This window comes from Mizuhopecten yessoensis, unplaced genomic scaffold (assembly GCF_002113885.1).
Source record: "Mizuhopecten yessoensis strain PY_sf001 unplaced genomic scaffold, ASM211388v2 scaffold4743, whole genome shotgun sequence".
In the NCBI taxonomy this organism is placed as follows: Eukaryota; Metazoa; Mollusca; class Bivalvia; order Pectinida; family Pectinidae; genus Mizuhopecten; species Mizuhopecten yessoensis.
Window position 1 is genome coordinate 481 of NW_018405699.1, and position 22,522 is coordinate 23,002.

The 22,522-nt window shown below is 37.8% G+C and overlaps 2 protein-coding genes across 2 annotated transcripts; both read left to right on the top strand.

The window, feature by feature from the left end:
• The first annotated feature begins 3,160 nt into the window (after window positions 1-3,160).
• On the top strand, window positions 3,161-5,592 carry LOC110449650. The gene has a single exon (XM_021496647.1). The coding sequence runs from the start codon at window positions 3,259-3,261 to the stop codon at window positions 4,897-4,899; it is 1,641 nt and encodes a 546-aa protein (XP_021352322.1). The 5' UTR covers window positions 3,161-3,258; the 3' UTR covers window positions 4,900-5,592.
• Window positions 5,593-17,440: 11,848 nt separating this feature from the next.
• LOC110449641 lies at window positions 17,441-20,260 on the top strand. The gene has a single exon (XM_021496626.1). The coding sequence runs from the start codon at window positions 17,597-17,599 to the stop codon at window positions 19,235-19,237; it is 1,641 nt and encodes a 546-aa protein (XP_021352301.1). The 5' UTR covers window positions 17,441-17,596; the 3' UTR covers window positions 19,238-20,260.
• Window positions 20,261-22,522: the final 2,262 nt, after the last annotated feature.

Consider the following 22,522-nt stretch of genomic DNA (forward strand, 5'->3'; position numbering starts at 1 on the left):
CGAATGCATAATTATGTTGACACTAACATATAGTCACTACTGTGTCATATATTTGTAAAAGGTACTTAGTTTTCTTTGGTATTTTGTTAATTTCATAATGTATCTCAGTGTACTAGGTAGATCAGTGTGGACGTTACCTGTCAGACTTCGTAGTCGTGAATACTCCACTCAGTACAAGGGGAGCGAACTCGTTATATCTTACTGTATACGCAAATCTTATGTTGAATCATTTTATATGTTATTTGTGCTATATATACACTGTAGATAATAAATGGCTTCAGGACGGGTCTGTCTACAAAACACTTCTCATACTACATAATGCTAGACTGACCAGCCTTCTCGTAGACCTCAAAAACTCTCGAATAGGAAAAAACCTCTCCTTCTGTTTCGGTAATAATTCTCCATTCCCCATTCAAAGTGGAACATATTGACACATATGTAAATCTCTCTCTCTCTCTCTCTCTCTCTCTCTCTCTCTCTCTCTCTCTCTCTCTCTCTCTCTCTCTCTCTCTCTCTCTCTCTCTCTCTCTCTCTCTCTCTCTCTCTCTCTCTCTCTCTCTCTCTCTCTCTCTCTCTCTCTCTCTCTCTCTCTCTCTCTCTCTCTCTCTCTCTCTCTCTCTCTCTCTCTCTCTCTCTCTCTCTCTCTCTCTCTCTCTCTCTCTCTCTCTCTCTCTCTCTCTCTCTCTCTCTCTCTCTCTCTCTCTCTCTCTCTCTCTCTCTCTCTCTCTCTCTCTCTCTCTCTCTCTCTCTCTCTCTCTCTTTCATCAATTGTTTTATCTTTTGATAAATATCAGGCAAGTGCGTTACTACAATACTTACTCTTTCATTTTGCTGTCAAATTACTTACATTTTAATTTGAGACTGCTGTAAAATCTTTATCAAAATTGGTCATTTTAAAACTCTTAGTAGGTAGGCTACACAGCGACATGAGAACACTTGTCATTCTGTTTCGATACTTCTAATGCTTGGTCGAAGAGACATTACTCAAATTCAAATCACAACTGAAATGTGCAACATAACACAGATGTACACAGTAAAACCTATACACACATGTAATGATAGTTCCGTATGATAGCTCTGTATGTTACTTAGACTATGTTGGCCTAACACCAGGAGTCCTAGACATTATACCTGTTGGTCAAGTCAGTTGATATACCCGTCGTCACAGGTGATTCTTTAGTTTTCCGGTCTGTTCCAAGTATAGATTTGTTTTGTCATCAATGAAACAATTAGGGCTTTCTGTCGTATAATCTTCAATTTACACTAGAGATATACTTCTCTTCAACAACCATAATGTCAGCTTCCGTTATATCCGTGATCAACCAACATTTAAACACAACAAATATCTAAATTTATTTAGGAAATATCTTTTAACATCTATATCTCATAATTATAGTCCTAAATATATAATTCAATTCAATTAGAGATAATTCTATTTTAAATTAAATTTTAATTATATTTAATTTTAATACGTTTGAAGAATCGTATGTTTATGCATTCTTGAATACATATGGAAAAGTCATCAAACAGAAAAATGTAACATTGAAATATCGACAAATACCTTGGTATGTTTTCATATAATCTGTCGTTAAAATACTCCGGGTCGAATTGAGAGTGATAATTCTATAATATAGATAGTTTAATTATATAACAGTATAAACGTTGCAGAAAATTTGGTAATTGAGAGATATTACACGACACGTGACCAACACGTGCTTTCATACTTAAATTTGATTCGCCCTGCTCTGAAGTAATCATACGATGACGTAGCAAATTTCAAATTAGTGATTTCTATGACCGAGAAATCTATTAGTTTAACAAAATGAAGACTACATTTCTACAAAAACAAATATTAATTGAATACATTTAGAAGATTCCAAAGTGATAAAGACGTATAAATATATACTGTCAAATATCTTAAACAGACTAAGTAGTGAACGACGAAAGGTAAACATGTGGCCTGTAAGTTGACACCAGACAGTTTAATTATACCACACGTGTATTAAATAGTGATGAAAATAAATGATATGACAAATTTCACAAATACTGCTGCAATAATTCAATCAATCACTGAAAAGTACCGTATTTTGATTTTCAAAGTAACATGATACTGATTCCTGAAACATGTAAACCGATAAATGCAAAAAAATCTACATTACCCAAACATTAATTACGTCACTGTCAATACAACAGTTGGGTGTTTGTTCAGGGGGGCTATATACTGTACATGGTTTAAGGGGTATTGGTATGTTTTGGAACGCGACATATCGGTAAACGGGAGAGATGCGAACATCTGATTTTAATTAAATGGGATTTGGAGGGAGGAAGAGGTCCTAAACTTTCAGACTGAATTCGTCATTTTCCATTAGATCATTGTCCACTTTCCATAGGATATCATCACAGATCTGTGACTTGTATCATAAGGATCAAGTCATTATCATTAGATGACCAGTCGTATATTGCTCAACTCATTCGGGCTCAGAAAGTTATATCTCTTGAATTTAACAAGTGTCATAAATACATTAGAATATAGTAATTGCTGTTTTAAATAGTTCATAAATACCCTAATGCATCTGAGTGTGTCAGGTAAATCAGTGTTTACGTTACTTGTCAGACTCTATAGTCGTGTTAACTCCACTCAATATAATTCATTGCTGAATAATGTGTAAAGGACTCGAACAAGGGGAGCGAACTCGTCATAACTTACTGGATACGCCAATTTTATGTTGAATCAAATTGTATGTTATTTGTTCTATATATACATTGTAGAACATAAATGGTTTCAGGAATGTGTCTGTCTACATAACACTTTGCATATTACATAAGACTCCTGAAACAGAAAGACCTCCCTGATTCTTATGTGTCAGTTATAATACCCCGTTCACAATGGAACATATCGATACACATACAATATTGATATGTTTGGAACCAGATTTTGTCGGTTTGGTATACAGTATATTTATAGTTTGAAGTCGTGTGAGTAATGCCAGATGTTAATGGCTTCCTCCTTCCATCTCTCTCTCTCACTGTGTCCCCGTCCAACTCTCTCTCTTTCTTGGTGGCGTATGATAGCTCTGTCTATTTTTGGCCATACGCCAAGAGTCTAGGAAATTATACTGACTGTGTCGCTCAAGTCACGTGATATACCCGTAACAAGGAAGTGTACAGATAAAGTTTTACCGACATAATAACAAAAATGGTGGCAGTTCACAGTTTGTAGGCAAAGTATTCCTTCAAACTCACTAAAGTACCAACACCATGGCAAGTAATAGATCTCTACGACGTGCCCAGAAACCCGTTACCTATACGTGTGCTTTGTGTGACAGTGAAAACGGGGTACGATGGTACTGCAACGATTGTCAGGAGAATTTATGTGACCGGTGTAAGGAATTCCATACACGCGGAAAGAAAACTAAAAACGATGACGTGGTATCGATAGGGAAGGCTAACCGCCAGTACGACAAGCCTGTACCAGAGGTATGTAAACTACACCCCAGTAAACTGTGTGATCTTTTCTGTTCGGACTGCAACATGTTGTTTTGTTCGATGTGTTTATCTAAAACTCATAAACACCACAACTGGAAACATTTTGAAGACGAATTTTCCATTAAAAAGCAACATCTCAAAGAACATATGACAGCAATTTCTGTTAAAATAGAACATTTCAAGAACGAGACATCAGAGCGACATCGTGTTAACGAAGGGTTCAACGACAACATTGATACAATGAGGAAAAATGTGAACTCTCAAAGGGCAAAGTTAAAGGCAGAAGTAGATTATATTGCTGATGCAATACTCGCTGAATTATCGTCTTTAGAAAAAGAAGAATCAATCATACACAAGAAAGATTGTCAACGATCAGAAAAAAAAGTCGAAGAACTGACGCGTCTGCTTGAACAAGCGGAAATGACGGACACATCAAATGTATCCTTTTTTGAAACAGAAAGGTCATTGAGGATATCTCTGTCCCTGTATGACGTTAATGTGAGATATGTTTCACCAAAACAACCAAGCTTTGTTACCGGAAGTATCGACAGCGTTCTGTTGACGAAAATGTTAGGTGAATTACACCACGGGAACCAGTACGAGAAGACAGACATCGAAAGTAAACACGTTCAATGTCTCTCTAAGTTTACTGTTACCCAACAAAATCAAATACTCGGTATATGTCCAGTCGACGACAGTCACGCGTGGTTATCAATAGATGAATATGATGCTCTGGTACTGGTCAACAGTGAGGGTGTGGTCACAGAGACAGTAAAACTGGACTTCTGTCCTTACATGATCACCATGGTCGGGACAACAGACATACTTATGACCATTAGTAGAGCTAGTACATGTGTACATAAACTATCACTACACAACAAACAGGTAACAACATTTGCTGACATCAACCCACATCAACCGTACGACATCAGCATCAACGAGAAGGGCGAGGTGTTTGTTAGTACAGCTACACCAGACATAGTGGTACTGAATCAGTCAGGTACGATTGTGAGGAAGGTCAGTATTGGATCAGAAATAATAATGTACATTGTCTGCTTGTCATCGCTACGTCTGTGTGCATCTCAAGCAATCGGGGGGAGCCGGACAGATAGGAACATAAAGATAACAGACGAGTCAGGTACCGTCATACAGACATGGACTGGTGAACTCGACAACGGTCAAAAGGTCGGTAGTATGAACCTCTGTAAGATGTCATGTGATAAGTACGATAGAGTGTTTGTACCAGACATCCGTAACAATCAAGTGTACGTCCTACCGAGAGACGGCAAACAAGCTGTGTGTCTCCTGGACCAGAAACATGAAGTGATGGAACCTACAGCGGTGGATGTAGACACGTGTGGGAACGTGTGGATCGGGTGCGGAGACGGCACCGTGCACGTGATGGGACTGTAACATGAGGAAATAGTGTATAGGGTACACAAGACTTCGTGGTACAACAATACATTATGTTTATATCATTCCACGACAGTTCGCTGATGTATGAAGCATGAGAGAGAGAAATTCAGAACGTCAGAAATAGAGTGACGGACATAGAGGGAAACAAACATAAAATCAATATTTTTTTATATAAAATGTATCTTTATGGTTTGTTACGTTATTGAATGACATAAACATCCAAATAAATTATATCAATTGGCTTTAGATTTGAATACTTTTCTTAGGCCAAAGAAACAAATGTTTTTTTCCGGTTACCTACCTTATATTTTGTGCCTACCTTAAACTTTTTTCTTTTTCTTTTGCAATTTTGAAGGAAGCACTGCAAAAAATGAAAAAAATGAATTACATTTCTTATTCTTACTTTTTCAGACATGTAACAGGAAACAGATATTTTCGTTTGCTTGCTTTTCTCTATTTATATATGAATATTTAACTATCATGACTATTGATTAAAGTGTGTTACACAGATGTTTACAACATGTTATTAACCGGTAAGTGTAAGGTAATACATGTTTGGTTGGGTTGTTTTATACCTTGTAATATTGAAATATAACAAGAATGACTGATACATTTAGATTTGTATTAACATTGTTATAACCTTTAAACAGACATATATAGATATAACACTAAATAAAAGCTCCCATTGTATTACTGCTGTGTATTTGTTTGTTTGAACTATTTATAAGTATCTGGAAATCAGATAATAGATTTGGTTAGTCATAATGTATTTTCCACATCAGAGGGTTTTTATTATTATTTTAAATTCCTTTCCTGTTATAATCGTTATATCGCATTTTGCAAAAGCAGAAGAAAAAAAGTCCAGTTTCAATAAGATTTTGTTCTGTAAATCATCAAAAAATGATTTTGCAGAGTGAAAAATAAGGCGAGGTTTAGTTATAGTCTTCCCGAGACTTCTATGCCGTCTATATAAACCCCTATGGGGGAGATGACGTTTTGATATTCGCTGATACTTCCTATACATCGGGATAGGTCTGAATAAACCTACTGTGATGGCTTATTAGGCCCCTGTGGCTGGTCTAACAAGAGAACCCTATGTGTGGACCAACCATAAAACAAGACATCATGATATGTACAACCATACCTACACATCTCTACGTCCCTGTGACCGGGCTAATTCGAGGTACTTGTTATCGTGGTGGGTCCACACATACCGAGAGTGATCAATCATCAGACCCCTGTGACCGGGATAATTATGGATACTGATAATCGGGACAAGTTCAAACACACTTACAGTAATAAATACTCAGGCCTCTAAACAAAACAAAAATACTGTGATGAATTATCATGCCCCTGTGTACGACCTTATTATAGGAATTTATTATCTGGACAAGTTCAAAAATATTTTCAGTGATACATTCTCAGTCCCCTTTGAACGGGCTAATGAGTAGTAATTTAATCATGTAAGGTTAACAAATACTTACAGTGATAAATTCGTAGGCCCCTATGACTGGCCTAGGTATGGGTACTTATAATCAATGGAAGTTTAAACATATTAACATCTACAGTTATACATTCACATGCCCCTGTGATCTGTGACCGGGCTAATAAGTGGAACCTATTATCAGGACAGGTTCAAACATAATTACAGTGATACATTTTCAGGCCCCAATGACCGGGCTAAAAGCAGAGGTACTTATTATCAGGATAGGTTTTAACATTCTAATAACGATAAGTTCTCAGGCCCCTATGACCGGGCTAAAATCAGAGGTATTTATCATCAGGACAGGTTCAAACATCATTACAGTGATAAATTCTCATGCCCCTATGACCGGGCTCAAATCAGAGGTACTTATTATTAGGACAGGTTCAAACATACATACAGTGGTAAATAATGAGGCCCCTATGACCGGACTAAAATCAGAGGTATTTATCATCAAGATAGGTTCAAACATTCTAATAATGATAAGTTCTCAGGCCCCATTAAACAGGCTTACTTAATGTACAACTGCATCTATATGTGGACCAACTATAATAACGAGACATTCGAACGGTATTAAAAATGACATCAGGAAAAGAAAACTGGCAAAAATCTGTGACATAATTAGGTCAACTCTATTGGGAAAATACTGACTTCAATTCGAAGTTTTTGTAAATACATATGGTGAAGATAATAGAGGATTTGGAATGAAAAAAGAAATCATATTTTCGATAGAAAATTTCTTTCTATGTGCAATAGAATACAACTATTGCCAAACCGATTTTCTTATTTATATGAGTTTGATTTTCTACCTGGGGACACAGGCCTGACATATCTTTCTTTACCTGGATTTTGACTTTAAAAACTCGAGTAAATAATACTCAAAACATTCGCATATTTTAAACCGAAAAAACAGTGAACGACGAAAGGTAAATGTGTTGCATTTAACTTGGTACGATGCTTTTTAAATATGCCATTCATGTGTTAAATAGAAATGAGGAAAAATCGTTTAACAAATTGTACAGATACTGCTGACAATTAATCAATCGATCAACGAAAATGTACTGTATTTTTATGAAATTTCACATATCAAACTAATTATAATTCAGAAATACGTGAAATTATTATCACTTTTACATCTACATACTGGCTTCTGGAAAAGGGTACAAAAAGTAACTGTTAGGCATGAATACAACCAGGCTACGTTAACGTAATGTCGTCATAGAACTACGACATTTGTGTGTGTGTGTTTGTGTGTGTGTGTGTTTGGAGGGGGGAGCTATATACTGTACGGGGTTAAGGGGAAATTGGTATACTTTCAAGTTTGGAGGGGAGCTCTTAAAAACCCAGGCTGAATTCGTCAATATCTTATTTTCATTTGACTCACTGAAGGATCCTGTAATCGGTAACTTTGCAATTTATTATAATCACTGACTTGTGTCTGGTATCATACGGATCTCTTCATCATCACCTTTTCTAGGTGACAGGTGGTATATTGCCCCACTCATTGGAGCAAATATAGATTTTATTCCCTAGATTTAACAAGTAGAATGCCTAATTATGTTGACACTAACATATAGTCACTACTGTGTCATATATTTGTAAAAGGTACTTAGTTTTCTTTGGTATTTTGTTAATCTCTTAATGAATCTTAGTGTGATCAGAGTTGACGTTACCTGTCAGACTTTATAGTCGTGTATACTCCACTCAGTACGATTCATTGCTGAATGAATGATGTGTAAAGGACTCGAACAAGTTATATCTTACTGTATACGCAAATCTTATGTTGAATCATTTTATATGTTATTTGTGCTATATATACACTGTAGATAATACATGTCTTCAGGACGGGTTTGTCTACATAACACTTATCATATTACATAATATTAGACTGACCAGCCTTCTCGTACACCTCAATAACTCTCGAATAGGAAAAAAATTCTCCTTCTGTTTCGGTAATAATTCCCCATTCCCCATTCAAAAAGGAACATATTGACACATATGTAAATCTCTCTCTTTTATCTTTTGATAAATATCAGGCAAGTGCTTATCAAAACGTTACTACAATACTTACTCATTCATTTTGCTGTCAAAATACTTACATTTTAATTTGAGAATGCTGTAAAATCTTTATCAAAATTGGTCATTTTAAAACTCTTAGTAGGTAGGCTACACAGCGACATGGGAACACTTGTCATTCTGTTTCGATACTTCTAATGCTTGGTCGAAGGGACGTTACTCAAATTGAAATCACAACTTAAATGTGCAACATAACACACATGTGCACAGTAAATCCTATACACATGTAATGATAGTTAAGTATGATAGCTCTGTATTTTAGTTAGACTATGTTGGCCTAACACCAGGAGTCCTAGACACTATACCTGTCAGTTGATATACCCGTCGTCACAGGTGATTCTTTAGTTCTCCGGTCTGTTCCAAGTATAGATTTGTTTTGTCATCAATGAAACAATTAGGGCTTTCTGTCGTATAATCTTCAATTTACACTAGAGATATACTTCTCTTCAACAACCATAATGTCAGCGTCCGTTATATCCGTGATCAACCAACATTTAAACACAACAAATATCTAAATTTATTTAGGAAATATCTTTTAACATCTATATCTCATAATTATAGTCCTAAATATATAATTCAATTCAATTTAAATCTTAATTTCATTTAATTTTAATACGTATGAAGAATCGCATGTTAATTCATTCTTGAATACATATGGAAAAGTCATCAAACAGACAAATGTAACATGGAAATATCGACAAATACCTTGGTATGTTTTCAGATAATCTGTCTTTAAAATAAACCGGGCCGATTTGAGAGTGATAATTCTACAATACAGATAATTTGTTAGCTATATAACAGTATAAATGTTGCAGAAAATTTGGTAATTGAGAGATATTACACGACACGTGACCATCACGTGCTTTCATACTTACAATTGATTTCCGCTGATCTGAAGTAATGATACGATGACGTAGCAAATTTCAATCTAATGATTTCTAAAACCGGGAAAACGTTTTATTTAACAAAACGAAGACTGCATTTCTATAAATAAAACAATATTAATTGGATACATTTAGAAGATTCCAAAGCAATACAGACATAAATATAAACTGTCAAGTAGTCGGCTTTGACAAATACACATTTACATTTTTTTTACATTTACGACGATACTGCAAAGGGCCGTCGAACAGCATCAACTTGCAGGTAGACTTGTGTGGCGTGGCTTCCACATAAGTTCGTTAAAAACAGGTTAAAAAGTTAAAACTATTCACAGGATCCACATTCACTCTTTAAGATGACTGTGGAGCGAGGTCTTGAATGCCTCTACAGTCAGCTGCTCGACGACCTCTGATGGTAGTCCATTCTATTCCATGATGGTGTTTGGAAAGAACCTGTATTTGTAGGTGTCGGTGTTGCATCGTATGTTGACATAGCCGTGGTTATGTTGTCTCCTTCCACTTCTGGCGTTACTACTGATATATGGTGGTATGATCAGTGCGTTGGTGTTGTGGATGCCTTTGTAGAGGTTGGTTAGTCGACTTTCCTTCCGTCTCTTCTGTAGGGGTGGCCAGTGTAGCTCAATCAACATCCCGGTTACACTACTGTAACGCGAGTAATCGCCGGTTGTGAATCGAGCTGCTCGCCGCTGGACTCTTTCTATTGACTTTTGTTGGTTTTTCTTATGTGGATCCCAGACTGAAGCTCTATATTCAAGGTTTGGTCGGACTAGGGTCAGGTAGGCCTTCTCTCTCACTTCCTGTTTGCATTTTCGAAGGTGGAGCCCCAGGAAGGATAGTAATCTGTTGGCCTTGTGGTCATCTGGTTGATATGTTGCTTCCAGTCCAGGTTGTTGGCTATTTCCACTCCAAGGTATGGGTTGTGCTCTACTACTTTGAGTGTACTCCCATTGATGTTATAGTCGGCTCCTGTTGTTATGTTGGTTCGGGATCTCTTCATCCTCATCGTGTAACACTTCTTTGCGTTGAATTTCATCAGCCACTTGTTCGACCAGCTGACCATTTTGACTAAGTCATCCTGTAGCTGGTGGGTGTCTGCGACTGAGTCAATGATCCTGAATAGGAGGCAATCATCTGCGAATAGCTTGACAGCAGAGGTGATTCCTGCGCCGATATTGTTGACGTATAGAAGGAACATCAGTGGACCCTGGACTGTCCCTTGGGGGACCCCTGACTCTACTTTGACTTCAGCTGACGATTCTCCATCGAGTACAACTCTCTGCGATCTCTTGGTAAGCCAGTGTTGTTTCCATCCATGGGTTTCCTACTGTATCCCGTAGTGGGACAACTTCTCCAATAGTCGTCTATGTGGCACGATGTCGAACGCTTTAGAGAAATCCAGAATCATAACGTCGACCTGCTTCCTGTTGTCCATGGCCCTGGAGATCTCATCCACTGTTTGGAGTAGCTGGGTCTCACAAGAGTGACCTTTCCGGAAGCCGTGCTGTTACTTGACCAGGATGTTGTTTTGGTTCAGGTGGTTCATTACTTGCTGGTATATGATGTGCTCGATCATCTTGCATATCACGCTGGTAAGAGACACTGGTCTGTAGTTGCTCGGGTCAGTCTTGTTTCCTTTCTTAAAGATCGCGGTAATGTTGGCATTCCTCCAGTCATTCGGTACATTTCCAGTGTCGTACGAGTGTTGAAATATGAGAGAAAGCGATGGTGAAATTTCTCTAGCTGCTTCCTTCAGCACTCTTGTAGGGATGTCGAACATATGTTAAATAAATTAATAAGTCAATTTTAAAAGTTAATTCTTCCTTGAAGCAAAAAAAAAAGGAATCAGATTAAGTATATAGCCACACATTCTGAACTAATGCCTCACGGAGCTTCCTGTTACAGTTTCCTTATAAAGTGTATAGTTTGTTTATAAATAGGTATTGAGTTCTATCTAATCCTTGTGTTTTCACACTCAGATATACCTTTTTCCCTGTTCTCGTGTTTAACATTGTGTATTGATGGTGTGACGTCAAAGTTGGGTTTTTGTCCTTGTTTATTGACACAGTGACGTCAAAGTGGTATATGTTCTCCTTGTGTATATTTTGTACTTACGACAATGTAGTACTTTTGTTCTTTTGTATTGCCGCTGTGATGACCCTTTGGTTTCATTTTTATGTGTTGATGATGTGACGCCCCATGACGTCACAGTGGTATGTATAGTTCGTCCTTTGTATTGACGACTTTTTGCTAGAGATATACCATTCCCTGTATATTGACGCTCTGACGTCACAATAGTTAGTTTCACGTTTTGTGTTTGTGATGTGAGGCCCCGTGATATAACTGTCTTGTGTATCGACGCTATGACGTCACTGAGGTATATATAGTTTATACTTTGTATTGATGCTGTTACGTCAAAATGGTATATTGTACCCTGGACTGTTGATGCTGTGATGCCTAGATATAGATTTATGTGTATTGATGATGTAACATCCACTTGATCTTTTTTTTATCCTGACGACCCGATTGTACATTTTGTCCTAGTGAATTGTCACTGTGACATCATTGTGGTATATCTTATTCCGTTTGTTCTGACGCTGTGACTTCCTGTGATATGATGGTCCTCGTATATTGATGATGATGTTACATCCACTTGATCTATTTTTTCCTGATAACCCGATGGTACAATTTGTCCTTGTGTAATGACATTTTGACGAGGCAGTTGTATATATTTTTTAATTAGTTTTGACTCTGTGACGATCTTGTGGTATAGTATGTCCCTGTGTATTGACGCTGTGACGCAGTAATATATTTTGTAATTTTGACGCTGTGGCATCCCCTTGAAAAGGTCTATACTTGTGTTTTGACGCTGTGACGACCCGTTATCTATTTGAAGTGTTTTGACGCTCGCGACGTTCCGGTAAAAAATGAATTTGTGTTTTGACGCTACGACGCCATGTCATAATTGTATATGACATGTTTTGACGCAGTGACGTTCCCGTACATAATAAACTTGTGTTTTGACGCTGTGACGCCCCGTTATCTATCTGAAATGTTTTGACGCTAGCGACATTCCGGTAAAAAATGAATTTGTGTTTTAACGCTTCGACGCCATGTCATAATTGTGAATGACATGTTTTGACGCCCCCGTACATAATAAACTTATGTTTTGACGCTGTGACGCCCCGTTATATAGTTTGTCCTTCTGTATTAACGCTGTGGGGACTCCACTTTTTGACATATATAACGTACACCCCCACTCATATACACGTTGGCAAGGATTCTACGTCCATCGTAAAGCTAACCAGCTCGCCAAAGCCGTTAAGTAAGTGTTGATAAAAAAGTGAACGTTTCTAATTCGTTAAACCTCAGTCTTTGCCATGTGCATGAGGTATGTACATAACCTTGCTATTTACATCCGTTGAGCTTGAAGATTTACCTGTATATATAGAGTTTGTTCGGGTAGAACGCGCTCGTGTTTAAAAGATGAACACAACCTTTAAACGTTTACCTGATTGACATAAGTTATTAGACATTTGTGTTCAAACATTTTACAGGTAATAAACTTACCTGTTTGTTATCTCTGGAAGGTACTGGTCAATTGTTGGAGCTTAATATTGAATATTAAAGTAGGACTGACATAAATGGCGGCGAAGCATTTTGGACAAGTCAAGTCCGAGGCGTTAAGCGTGGTTCATTTTAAATGTGTCGGTGATATTTGACCTTCCTCACTTTAGAACAAACAAACTCCCAGACAGGGAGGATGTGTAAGTGTCTTTTTATCCTATCAACAAAGACGTGAAGTGATTTGTCCCGTGTCTGATTCTTGTGTTAGTATCTATCTGGGTTGTTAGTAATGTGACGTCATTAAGCGGCTCGGATTATTGGTCAGTATCGGATTATAAAGGAACGGCCAGTATTGGCCAAAGTGACGTCAAACCTTGTGTTTTAGGGTCAGATGTAATGAACAAGGATTTCAAAAAGTGTGTTTTCTCTCTTGGAATACAAAAGATACGTTTGAACATAAAGCGATGACGTCATGGGAGCGGCGAACGGCAAAGTTGTCCGTAAGTACATGAACAACAAAATTGTAATAAATGTATTCTTTTCAAAACTGTAAAATTTTAATTCCGGTTGTGCTATCAAGTCCACTTTAAACATTTCAGTTCTCTCACACGAGGGAAGGGACCATTTATTATGAATTTGATACCGCAAATGTCAAAATCCATTTTTATATAGTGATATTTCGTCAACGATGATATAAAAAGGTCCCGTACACCACAGTAAAAGTCATTTGTCACACATAGATGTCGGTGTTGAAACATCTTTTCAGCACGAGAATGTGATTTAAACAGCTCTATATTGCCAAGTTTGGATCAGTTTTCATTCAAAGTAATTGAGAAACACTAATCTTCAGCATCAACACAGAAAATTGAGATTTAAATGAACACTAGGTCTATTGCACTCTACCGTATCGTATTCAAATAGGTTAAATGTCGGAGGAACTGGAAAGTCCCCCTTATGAACGAGGTGAATTGGGCTGAAGGGATATGATATCACTAGTAAGCCAGAAATATGCATAAATACCACGAGTCTATTGTCACTCTATAGAGTGCTCGGTCCGGCAACACAATATACACACGCAGGGCTTTTCAGTCCAAACTTGAATCACACTATACTCATGACTATATTGAAAACTGCTTGGCCCGGATACTGTATGTTTCTGAGTTAAGTGCCATATTTGGACTGATATGACCTGAATATGTTTAATGACTAATCAGATATAGTGTCTTGTTAGACATAGTGTGCTTTTTGTTGCATGGGGAATGTTGGACTGGCAGGCCCTGTGCATGTATAACAGTTAGGACTGTTCGGCCCTGTGTATTTATAATGTGCGGTCGAGTCTAGTATCATGTTAGGGCTGGTAGGCCCGGAGTATGTTTATTGTGTGGTCGAGTCTAGTGTCCTGTTAAGACTGAGAGGCCCGGAGCATGCATAATTTGTGGTCAAGTGTAGTGTCCTGTTACGACCAATAGGCCATATGCATGTGTATGTATAATTTGCGGTCGTGTCTAGTGACCTCTTAGGACTGGAAGGCCCTGTGTATGTTTAGTGTGTGGTTGAGTCTAGTGTCGTGTTAGGACTGTTAGGCCCGGAGTATGTATAAACGTGTCGTGGAGTCGAGTGTCCTGTTTCAGATACACTATCATATTAAAAAATCTATACTGATGTATCCGTCTACTCATCTCTACAGACACGGGTCCACAGTTCTCCTCAGACAATACATCGGACTTTGCCATTGTAAACTTGAAAATCTCGAGCAAGCCATTCGGACCTACGTATAAGTCAACGATGACGGTGTTTGGAGGTAAGTGGCCATCCAAACAGTATGTTAAGTTTTCAGTGATATTCAAGTGTCTGCACAGCAGGACTCAATTGAAAACCATGCAATCGTCTACGTCATCATCGTTGTCGTTGCTCGATCGTCGTCGTCAGTGACGGCGGCTCTGATCATTTCCCGGAGAAATAGATGGGTCACATTGGAATTGGCTTGGTTTCATTGGGTTTAACATCCTATCATCAGCTAAGGTTATTTAAGGACGCGGTCACATGGGAATTGGCTTGGTTTCATTGGTTTTAACATCCTATCATCAGCTAAGGTTAGTTAAGGACGGGGTCACATTGGAATTGGCTTGGGTTCATTTGGTTTAACATCCTATCATCAGCTAAGGTTATTTAAGGACGTGGTCACATGGGAATTGGCTTGGTTTCATAGGGTTTAACATCCTATCATTAGCTAAGGTTATTTAAGGACGTGGTCACATTGGATTTGGTTTGGTTTCATAGGGTTTAACATCCTATCCTTAGCTAAGGTTATTTAAGGACGTGGTCACATTGGAATTGGCTTGGTTTCATTGGGGTTTACATCCTATCATCAGCTAAGGTTATTTTAGGACGTGGTCACATGGGAATTGGCTTGGTTTCATTGGGGTTTACATCCTATCATCAGCTAAGGTTATTTAAGGACGCGGTCACATTGGAATTGGCTTGGTTTCATTGGGTTTAACATCCTATCAACAGCTAAGGTTATTTAAGGACGTGGTCACATTGGAATTGGCTTGGTTTCATAGGGTTTGACATCCTATCATCAGCTAAGGTTATGTATATTTGTCATAAACACTGTAAAAATAATCCGCAGTTAAAACGCATAACTGTTGATGTCTTAGATCAATAAATAATAATTATTGTAATTGTAGGCTCTTATTTACCGCTCTATCACAACCTAGTTCGTAGGTAGTCTCAAAGCGGTTCACAAATTATTATCCGTGGTTTTCGAGCCTTTGCAACCGGCCTATATCTTTCTCAACTCCCTAGAGAGCATACAGCCGGTGCTGCCATTTCGGCACTCACGTCTAACATTCAACAATTCTAGCACTGCCCAACCACGTACTCATTTACAGCTGCGTAGTCTGGACCAAGCGGAGTAAAATATCTTGTTCAATGATACTATACAGTGCCTCGACGTGACTCGAACCCGCAACCCTTCGGTCACGAACCCGGCGTCATACCACTAGAATACCGTGCCTTCAAGTAAGAGGGGTCTTAATTTACTTTTTACAATGTATGGTCAAATCGTTTAACCTTTTAGATGTCTCCAAACAAACAAAAAAGAAAGAAAAAGCCCATTAAAATTAAACAATAAATCTCCGTAAAAAGAATCTGTAATATGTTCGCATATCTTAAACAGACAAAGTAGTAGACGAAAGGTAAATCTGTGGCTTTTAACTTGACACGAGACAGTTAATTATACCATGCGTGTATTAAATAGTGATGAATAAAAAATGATTTGACAAATTGTGCAAATACTTCTGCATTAATTCAAACAATCAAAGTAAAGTACCGTAATTCAATTTTCAATATATAATTATCACTTTTACATACTGAATCCTGGAACATATCAACCGATAGGCATGCAAAAAAGTNGGGGGGGGGCTATATACTCTAAACTTTCAGTCTGATATCGTCAATGATATAATGGATGTTCCATTACATCATTGTCCACTTTCCATAGGATATCATTTGGCTCTCTGAGAGATCCTTTAATCGGTAAAATTACAAATTATTATCGACACAGATCTGAGACTTGTATCATAAGGATCCCGTAATTTTCATCAGTAATAGGTTACAAGTCGTATATTGCTCCAATCATACGGGCACAGAAAGTTGTATCTCTCGCATTCAACAAGTGTCATAAATGTTTCACACTTGAACATAATCATTACTGTGTTAAATACTTCATAAATCCCATAATGTATCTGAGTGCACCAGGTAGATCAGAGTTGACGTTACCTGTCAGACTTTATAGTCGTGTTAACTCCACTCAGTACAATTCATAGCTGAATATTGTGTAAAGGACTCGAACAAGGGGAGCGAACTCGTCATAACTTACTGTATACGCCAATATTGTGTTGAATCAATTTGTATGTTATTTGTGCTATATATTGTGTATTGCTACATTGTAGATAAATGATTTCAGGACGAGTCTGTCTACATAACACGTATCGCTTTACATATTACCATTCTGACCAGCCTTTATGTACACTTCAATAACTTCTGAACCGAAAGACCTCCCTGATTCTTGTGTCAGTTATATTACCCCGTTCACAGCGGAACATATCGATACACATGCAATTCCAATTTGTTTGTAAACAGATTTTGTCGGTTTGTTATACAGTACTTTTATAGTTTGAAGTCGTGTGAGTAATGACAGATGTTAATGGCTTCCTCCTTCCATCTCTCTCTCCCTGTGTCCCCATCTCTCTCTCTCTCTCTCTCTCTCTCTCTCTCTCTCTCGCTTTTTAGAATGCTGTACAACCTTAATTATAACTGATACAGCGTCATGAGAACACTTGTCATTCTGTTTCGATAGTTCTAATGCTTGATCGAAGGGGCACAACTCAAGTAAAAATCACAACTAAAATGTGCTACATAAAACACATTTACAGTGTAAATCATATACACACATGTAGTGAATGATGGTGACGTATGATAGCTCTGTCTATTTTCGGCCGAACGCCAGGAGTCCGGGACATTATACTGACTGTCGGTAAAATCACGTGATATACTCGTAACAAGGAAGTGTATAGTTCAAGTTGTACCGACACAGAAACAAAATGGTGGCAGTTAACAGTCTGTAGGCAAATTATTCCTTCAAACTCACTAAAGTACCAACACCATGGCAAGTAACAGGTCCGTACGGCGTGCCCAGGAACCCGTTACCTACACGTGTGCTTTGTGTGACAGTGAAGACGGGGTACGATGGTATTGCAACGATTGTCAGGAGAATTTATGTGACCGGTGTAAGGAAACCCATATACGCGGAAGGAAAACTAAAAGCGACGACGTCGTGGCGATAGGGGAGGCTAACCGCCAGGGCGACAAGCCTGTACCAGAGGTATGTAAACTACACTCCGGTAAACTGTGTGATCTTTATTGTTCGGACTGCAACCTGTTGATTTGTTCGATGTGTTTATCTAAAACTCATAAACACCACAACTGGAAACATTTTGAAGACGAATTTTCCATTAAAAAGCAACATCTCAAAGAACATATGACAGCAATTTCTGTTAAAATAGAACATTTCAAGAACGAGACATCAGAGCGACATCGTGTTAACGAAGGGTTCAACGACAACATTGATACAATGAGGAAAGAGGTGAACACTCAAAGGACGAAGTTAAAGGCAGAAGTAGATTCTATCGCTGATGCAATACTCGCTGAATTATCAGCTTTAGAAAAAGGAGAATCAACCATGCACAAGACAGATTGTCAGCGATCAGAGAAAAAAGTCGAAGAACTGACGGGTCTGCTTGAACAAGCGGAAATGACGAATACATCAAGCGTATCCTTGTTTGAAACAGAAAGGTCATTGAGGACAACTCTGCCCCTGTATGACGTTAATGTGAAATATGTTTCACCAAAACAACCAAGCTTTGTTACCGGAAGTACCGACCGCGTCCTGTTGACGGAAATGTTAGGTGAATTACACCACGAGAACCAGTACGAGAAGACAGACATCGACAGTAAACACGTTCAACGTCTCTCTAAGTTTACTGTTACTCCACAAAATACATTATACGGTATATGCCCAGTCGACGACAGTCACGCGTGGTTATCAATACACCAATACCAGGGTCTGGTACTGGTTAACAGGGATGGTGTGGTCAAAGAGACAGTAAAACTGGACTTCTGTCCGTACATGATCCCCATGGTCGGCACAAAAGACATACTTATGACCAGTAATCCAATTTGTACATTTGTATACAAACTATCACTACACAACAAACAAGTGACAACATTTGCTGACATCAGGCCACATAAAGCACGGGACATCAGTATTAACGAGAAGGACGAGGTGTTTGTTAGTACAGACACACCAGACATAGTGGTACTGAATCAGTCAGGTACGGTTATACGGAAGGTCAGTATTGGATCAGAAATAATAAGGTACGTTGTCTGCTTGTCATCGGGACGATTGTGTGTAGTTCAAACAATCGGAGGAAGCTGGACTGATAGGAACATAAATATAACAGACGAGTCAGGTACCGTCATACAGACATGGACTGGTGAACTCGACAACGGACAAAAGGTCGGTAGTATGCAACTCTGTAAGATGTCATTTGATAAGCGCGATAGAGTTTTTGTACCAGATTACAAGAACAATCAGGTGTACATCTTACCGAGAGACGGTAAACAAGCTGTGTGTCTCTTGGACCAGAGACATGGAGAGTTGGAACCTACAGCGGTGGGTGTGGACACGTGTGGGAACGTGTGGGTCGGGTGTTATGATGGTACCGTACACGTAATGGGACTGTAACACGAGGATATAGTACATGATGAACACTTGACCTCGTCGTACAATAAAACATTATGTAGATATCATTCCACGAGAGTTCACCGATAAATGAAGTATAAAATATCCTCAAATATCGATTCAGATTGTACAAACATTTGAACAGTGAATGTATTAGTGTAACATGACCGTGGTAATCTGACAAACATAAGTAACTAGATTGTTTATACCAACCGACACTGTATGATCATTGAACTAATCAACAAATGAATAAGTGATCTTGACCTTTGTTGTGTGTGATTTTGAAGTTTGTCTTTCGTTTTGAATTATTTCATTTCATATTATGACGGAGAAAGATTGAGTGTGAGACAGATCTAGGAGAGAAAGAGAGAGGGAGAAATAGAAAACATTTGAGACAGACAGTCAGAGATAGAGTGACAGGCGGAGAGGGAAACAAACACAATATCAATATTTATGAGTGCTTTGTATAAAATGTATCTTTATGGTTTGTTTCTCGAAAAAAAATCGATTCCAAATGACATAAACATCTAAATACATTATCTTAATTGGCTTTAGATTTGAATACTTTTCTAAGACCAAAGAAACATATGTTTATTTCCTGTTACCTACCCTATATGTTGTGCTTACCCTAACATTTTTTTCTTTTTCTTTTGCAATCTAAAGAAAGCAATGCTAAAGTAAAAATCACTATGCTAAATAAAAAAATGACTTCAATCACCTATCCTCATTTGTTTTCAAACATGAAACAGGAAACATATATATGTTTTTGCTTTTTATTCTACCCATGCATGAATGTTTAACTATTATGATTATCTAACAACTATTGATCAAAGTGTGTAACACAGATGTTTACAAAATGCAATCGACCGGTAAATGTAAGGTGATACAGGTTTGGTTGAGTTGTTTTATACCTTGTAGTATTGAAATGTAACAAGAATGACTGATACATTTTGATTTGTATTTACATTGTTATAACCTTTAAACAGACATGTATAGATATAACACTGAATAAAAGCTCCCATTGTATTACCGCTGTGTATTTGTTTGTTTGAACTATTTATGGGTATCTGGAAATCTGATAATAGGCTAGGTTATTCATAATGTATTTTGTACATAAGAGGGGTTTTGTTATGTTAAATTCCTTTCCTGTCATAATCGTTATTTTGCATTTTGCAAAAGCAGAAGAAAAAAACTATCCAGTTTTCAACAATAAGATTTTCTTCTATAAATCAACAAAAAATGATTTTGCGGGGTGAAAAATAAGGTGAGGTTTAGTTATAGACTTCCCGAGACTTCTATTCCATCTATATAAACCACTATCGGGGGGATGACGTTAATATTCGTTGACACTTTNGGGGGGGTGACGTTTTAATATTCGTTGACACTTTCTATACATCGGGATATATCTGAATACACTACTGTGATGAATACTCAGGCCCCTGTGGCCGGGTTAACAAGATAACCCGATGTGTGGACCAACCATAAAACAAGACATCGGGATATGTACATATACAAACATACCTATACTAATTATCAGGGTGGGTACACACATACTGAAAGTGATCAATTCAGGCCCTTGTGACCGGCTAATTCGAGGAACTTATTATCGGCGTGGGTCCACACATACTGAAAGTAATTAATTTTCAGGCCCTTGTGACAGGCTAATTCGAGGCATACCGAAAGTGATCAATTATCAGGCCCCTGTGACCGGCTAATGAGAGGTACTTATTATCAGGGTAGGTACACACATACTGAAAGTGATCAATTCTTAGAACCCTGTGACCGGGCTAATTAAAGATACTTATTATCAGGGTGGGTCCACACATACCGAATGCGATCAATTCTTATGCCCCTGTGACCGGCTTATTAGAGGTACGTTTTATCAGGGTGGATCCACACATACCAAAAGTGATCAATTATTAGGACCCTGTGACTGGGATAACTATAGTGGTACCTGTGTGTGGAAATTTGTACAGTGTATGTATACGTTTTATACTTCAGACTATAGTTTACCTGTAATTAAATCTTACTGTTCTATACCTGACACCAAATCTCACTTAGCAGACATCAAACACCTTATCTGTATTTAGGAAAATACCAAAGGTATGCTAAGTGACGCGACACAGTGCATATATATATATATATATAGTGAGCAATGCCCATGCCCCTGTGACCAGGCCTACTAAAGGTACCTACATGTATGTGTGGTCCAACCATAACAAATATTATAATGGCATCAGGGAATAATCAGACCTAAATCTGAACTCGACAACGGCCAAAAGGTCGGTAGTATGTGCCTCTGTGAGATGTCATGTGATAAGTACGACAGAGTCTTTGTACCAGACTTCAGTAACAACCAGGTGTACCTCGGTCATGTTTTCGCTATGTCTATTGGAAAAATGCTGACTTCCTTTTTAAAATAAAATTGACAAAACTATGAGGAAGATATAAAAGGATTTTTTTTTTTTGTATGTGAAATAGAATACACCTATCGCCAATAGATTTTCTTATCTATATAAGTTTCATTTCCAACCTGGGGACACTACAGTATATGTCTATAGCTGGATTTTGACTATAAAACCCGAGTAAATGACACTCAAAACATTCGCATAGTTTAAACCGACACAACAATGAACGACAAAAGGTTAAGTTGTGCTCTTTGGTTTGGTACGAAAATGTTTATTTATATCATGCATGTTACATAGTAATGAAAGAAAAACATCAAACATTCAATAAAAAGAAATGTACTGTATTTTATTCATATTTCATATTTCAAAGTAAATGCTGATTCAAATATATATGAAGTACTTATCAATTTTACACACGACTTCTGGAACATTAACAGCTGGGCATACATATAACCAGTCTACATTAAATAAATGACGTCATAGAGCTACGACATTTGGGTGTATGTGTGTGTGAGGGGGGTGGGGTATACTGTGAGGACAATAATTCAATCAATAATATCATCAATGTATTTAGATAGTATTTAATATTTCAAAGAACGTTCTTATTCAGACATACATGAAATGATTATCACTTTTACATACTGACCTCTGGAATATATTAACCGCTAGGCAGGAATACAACCAGGCTACATTAACTAAGTGACGTTATAAATCTACGACATTTGGGCATATAATATGTGTGTAGGTAGTGGGGACCTATAAACATTACAGAATTTAGGGATATTATTACAATTTGGAAGGGAGCTCATAACTCTCAGGCTGAATTCGTCAATGACAAACAATGTCTAATTTCCATAGAATATCATTTGGCTCACTGACC

What these genes read in the sequence shown, in the direction of transcription:
- LOC110449641 (XM_021496626.1), top strand. Translation starts at nt 17,597, where the DNA reads ATGGCAAGTAACAGGTCCGTACGGCGTGCCCAGGAACCCGTTACCTAC.
- LOC110449650 (XM_021496647.1), top strand. Translation starts at nt 3,259, where the DNA reads ATGGCAAGTAATAGATCTCTACGACGTGCCCAGAAACCCGTTACCTAT.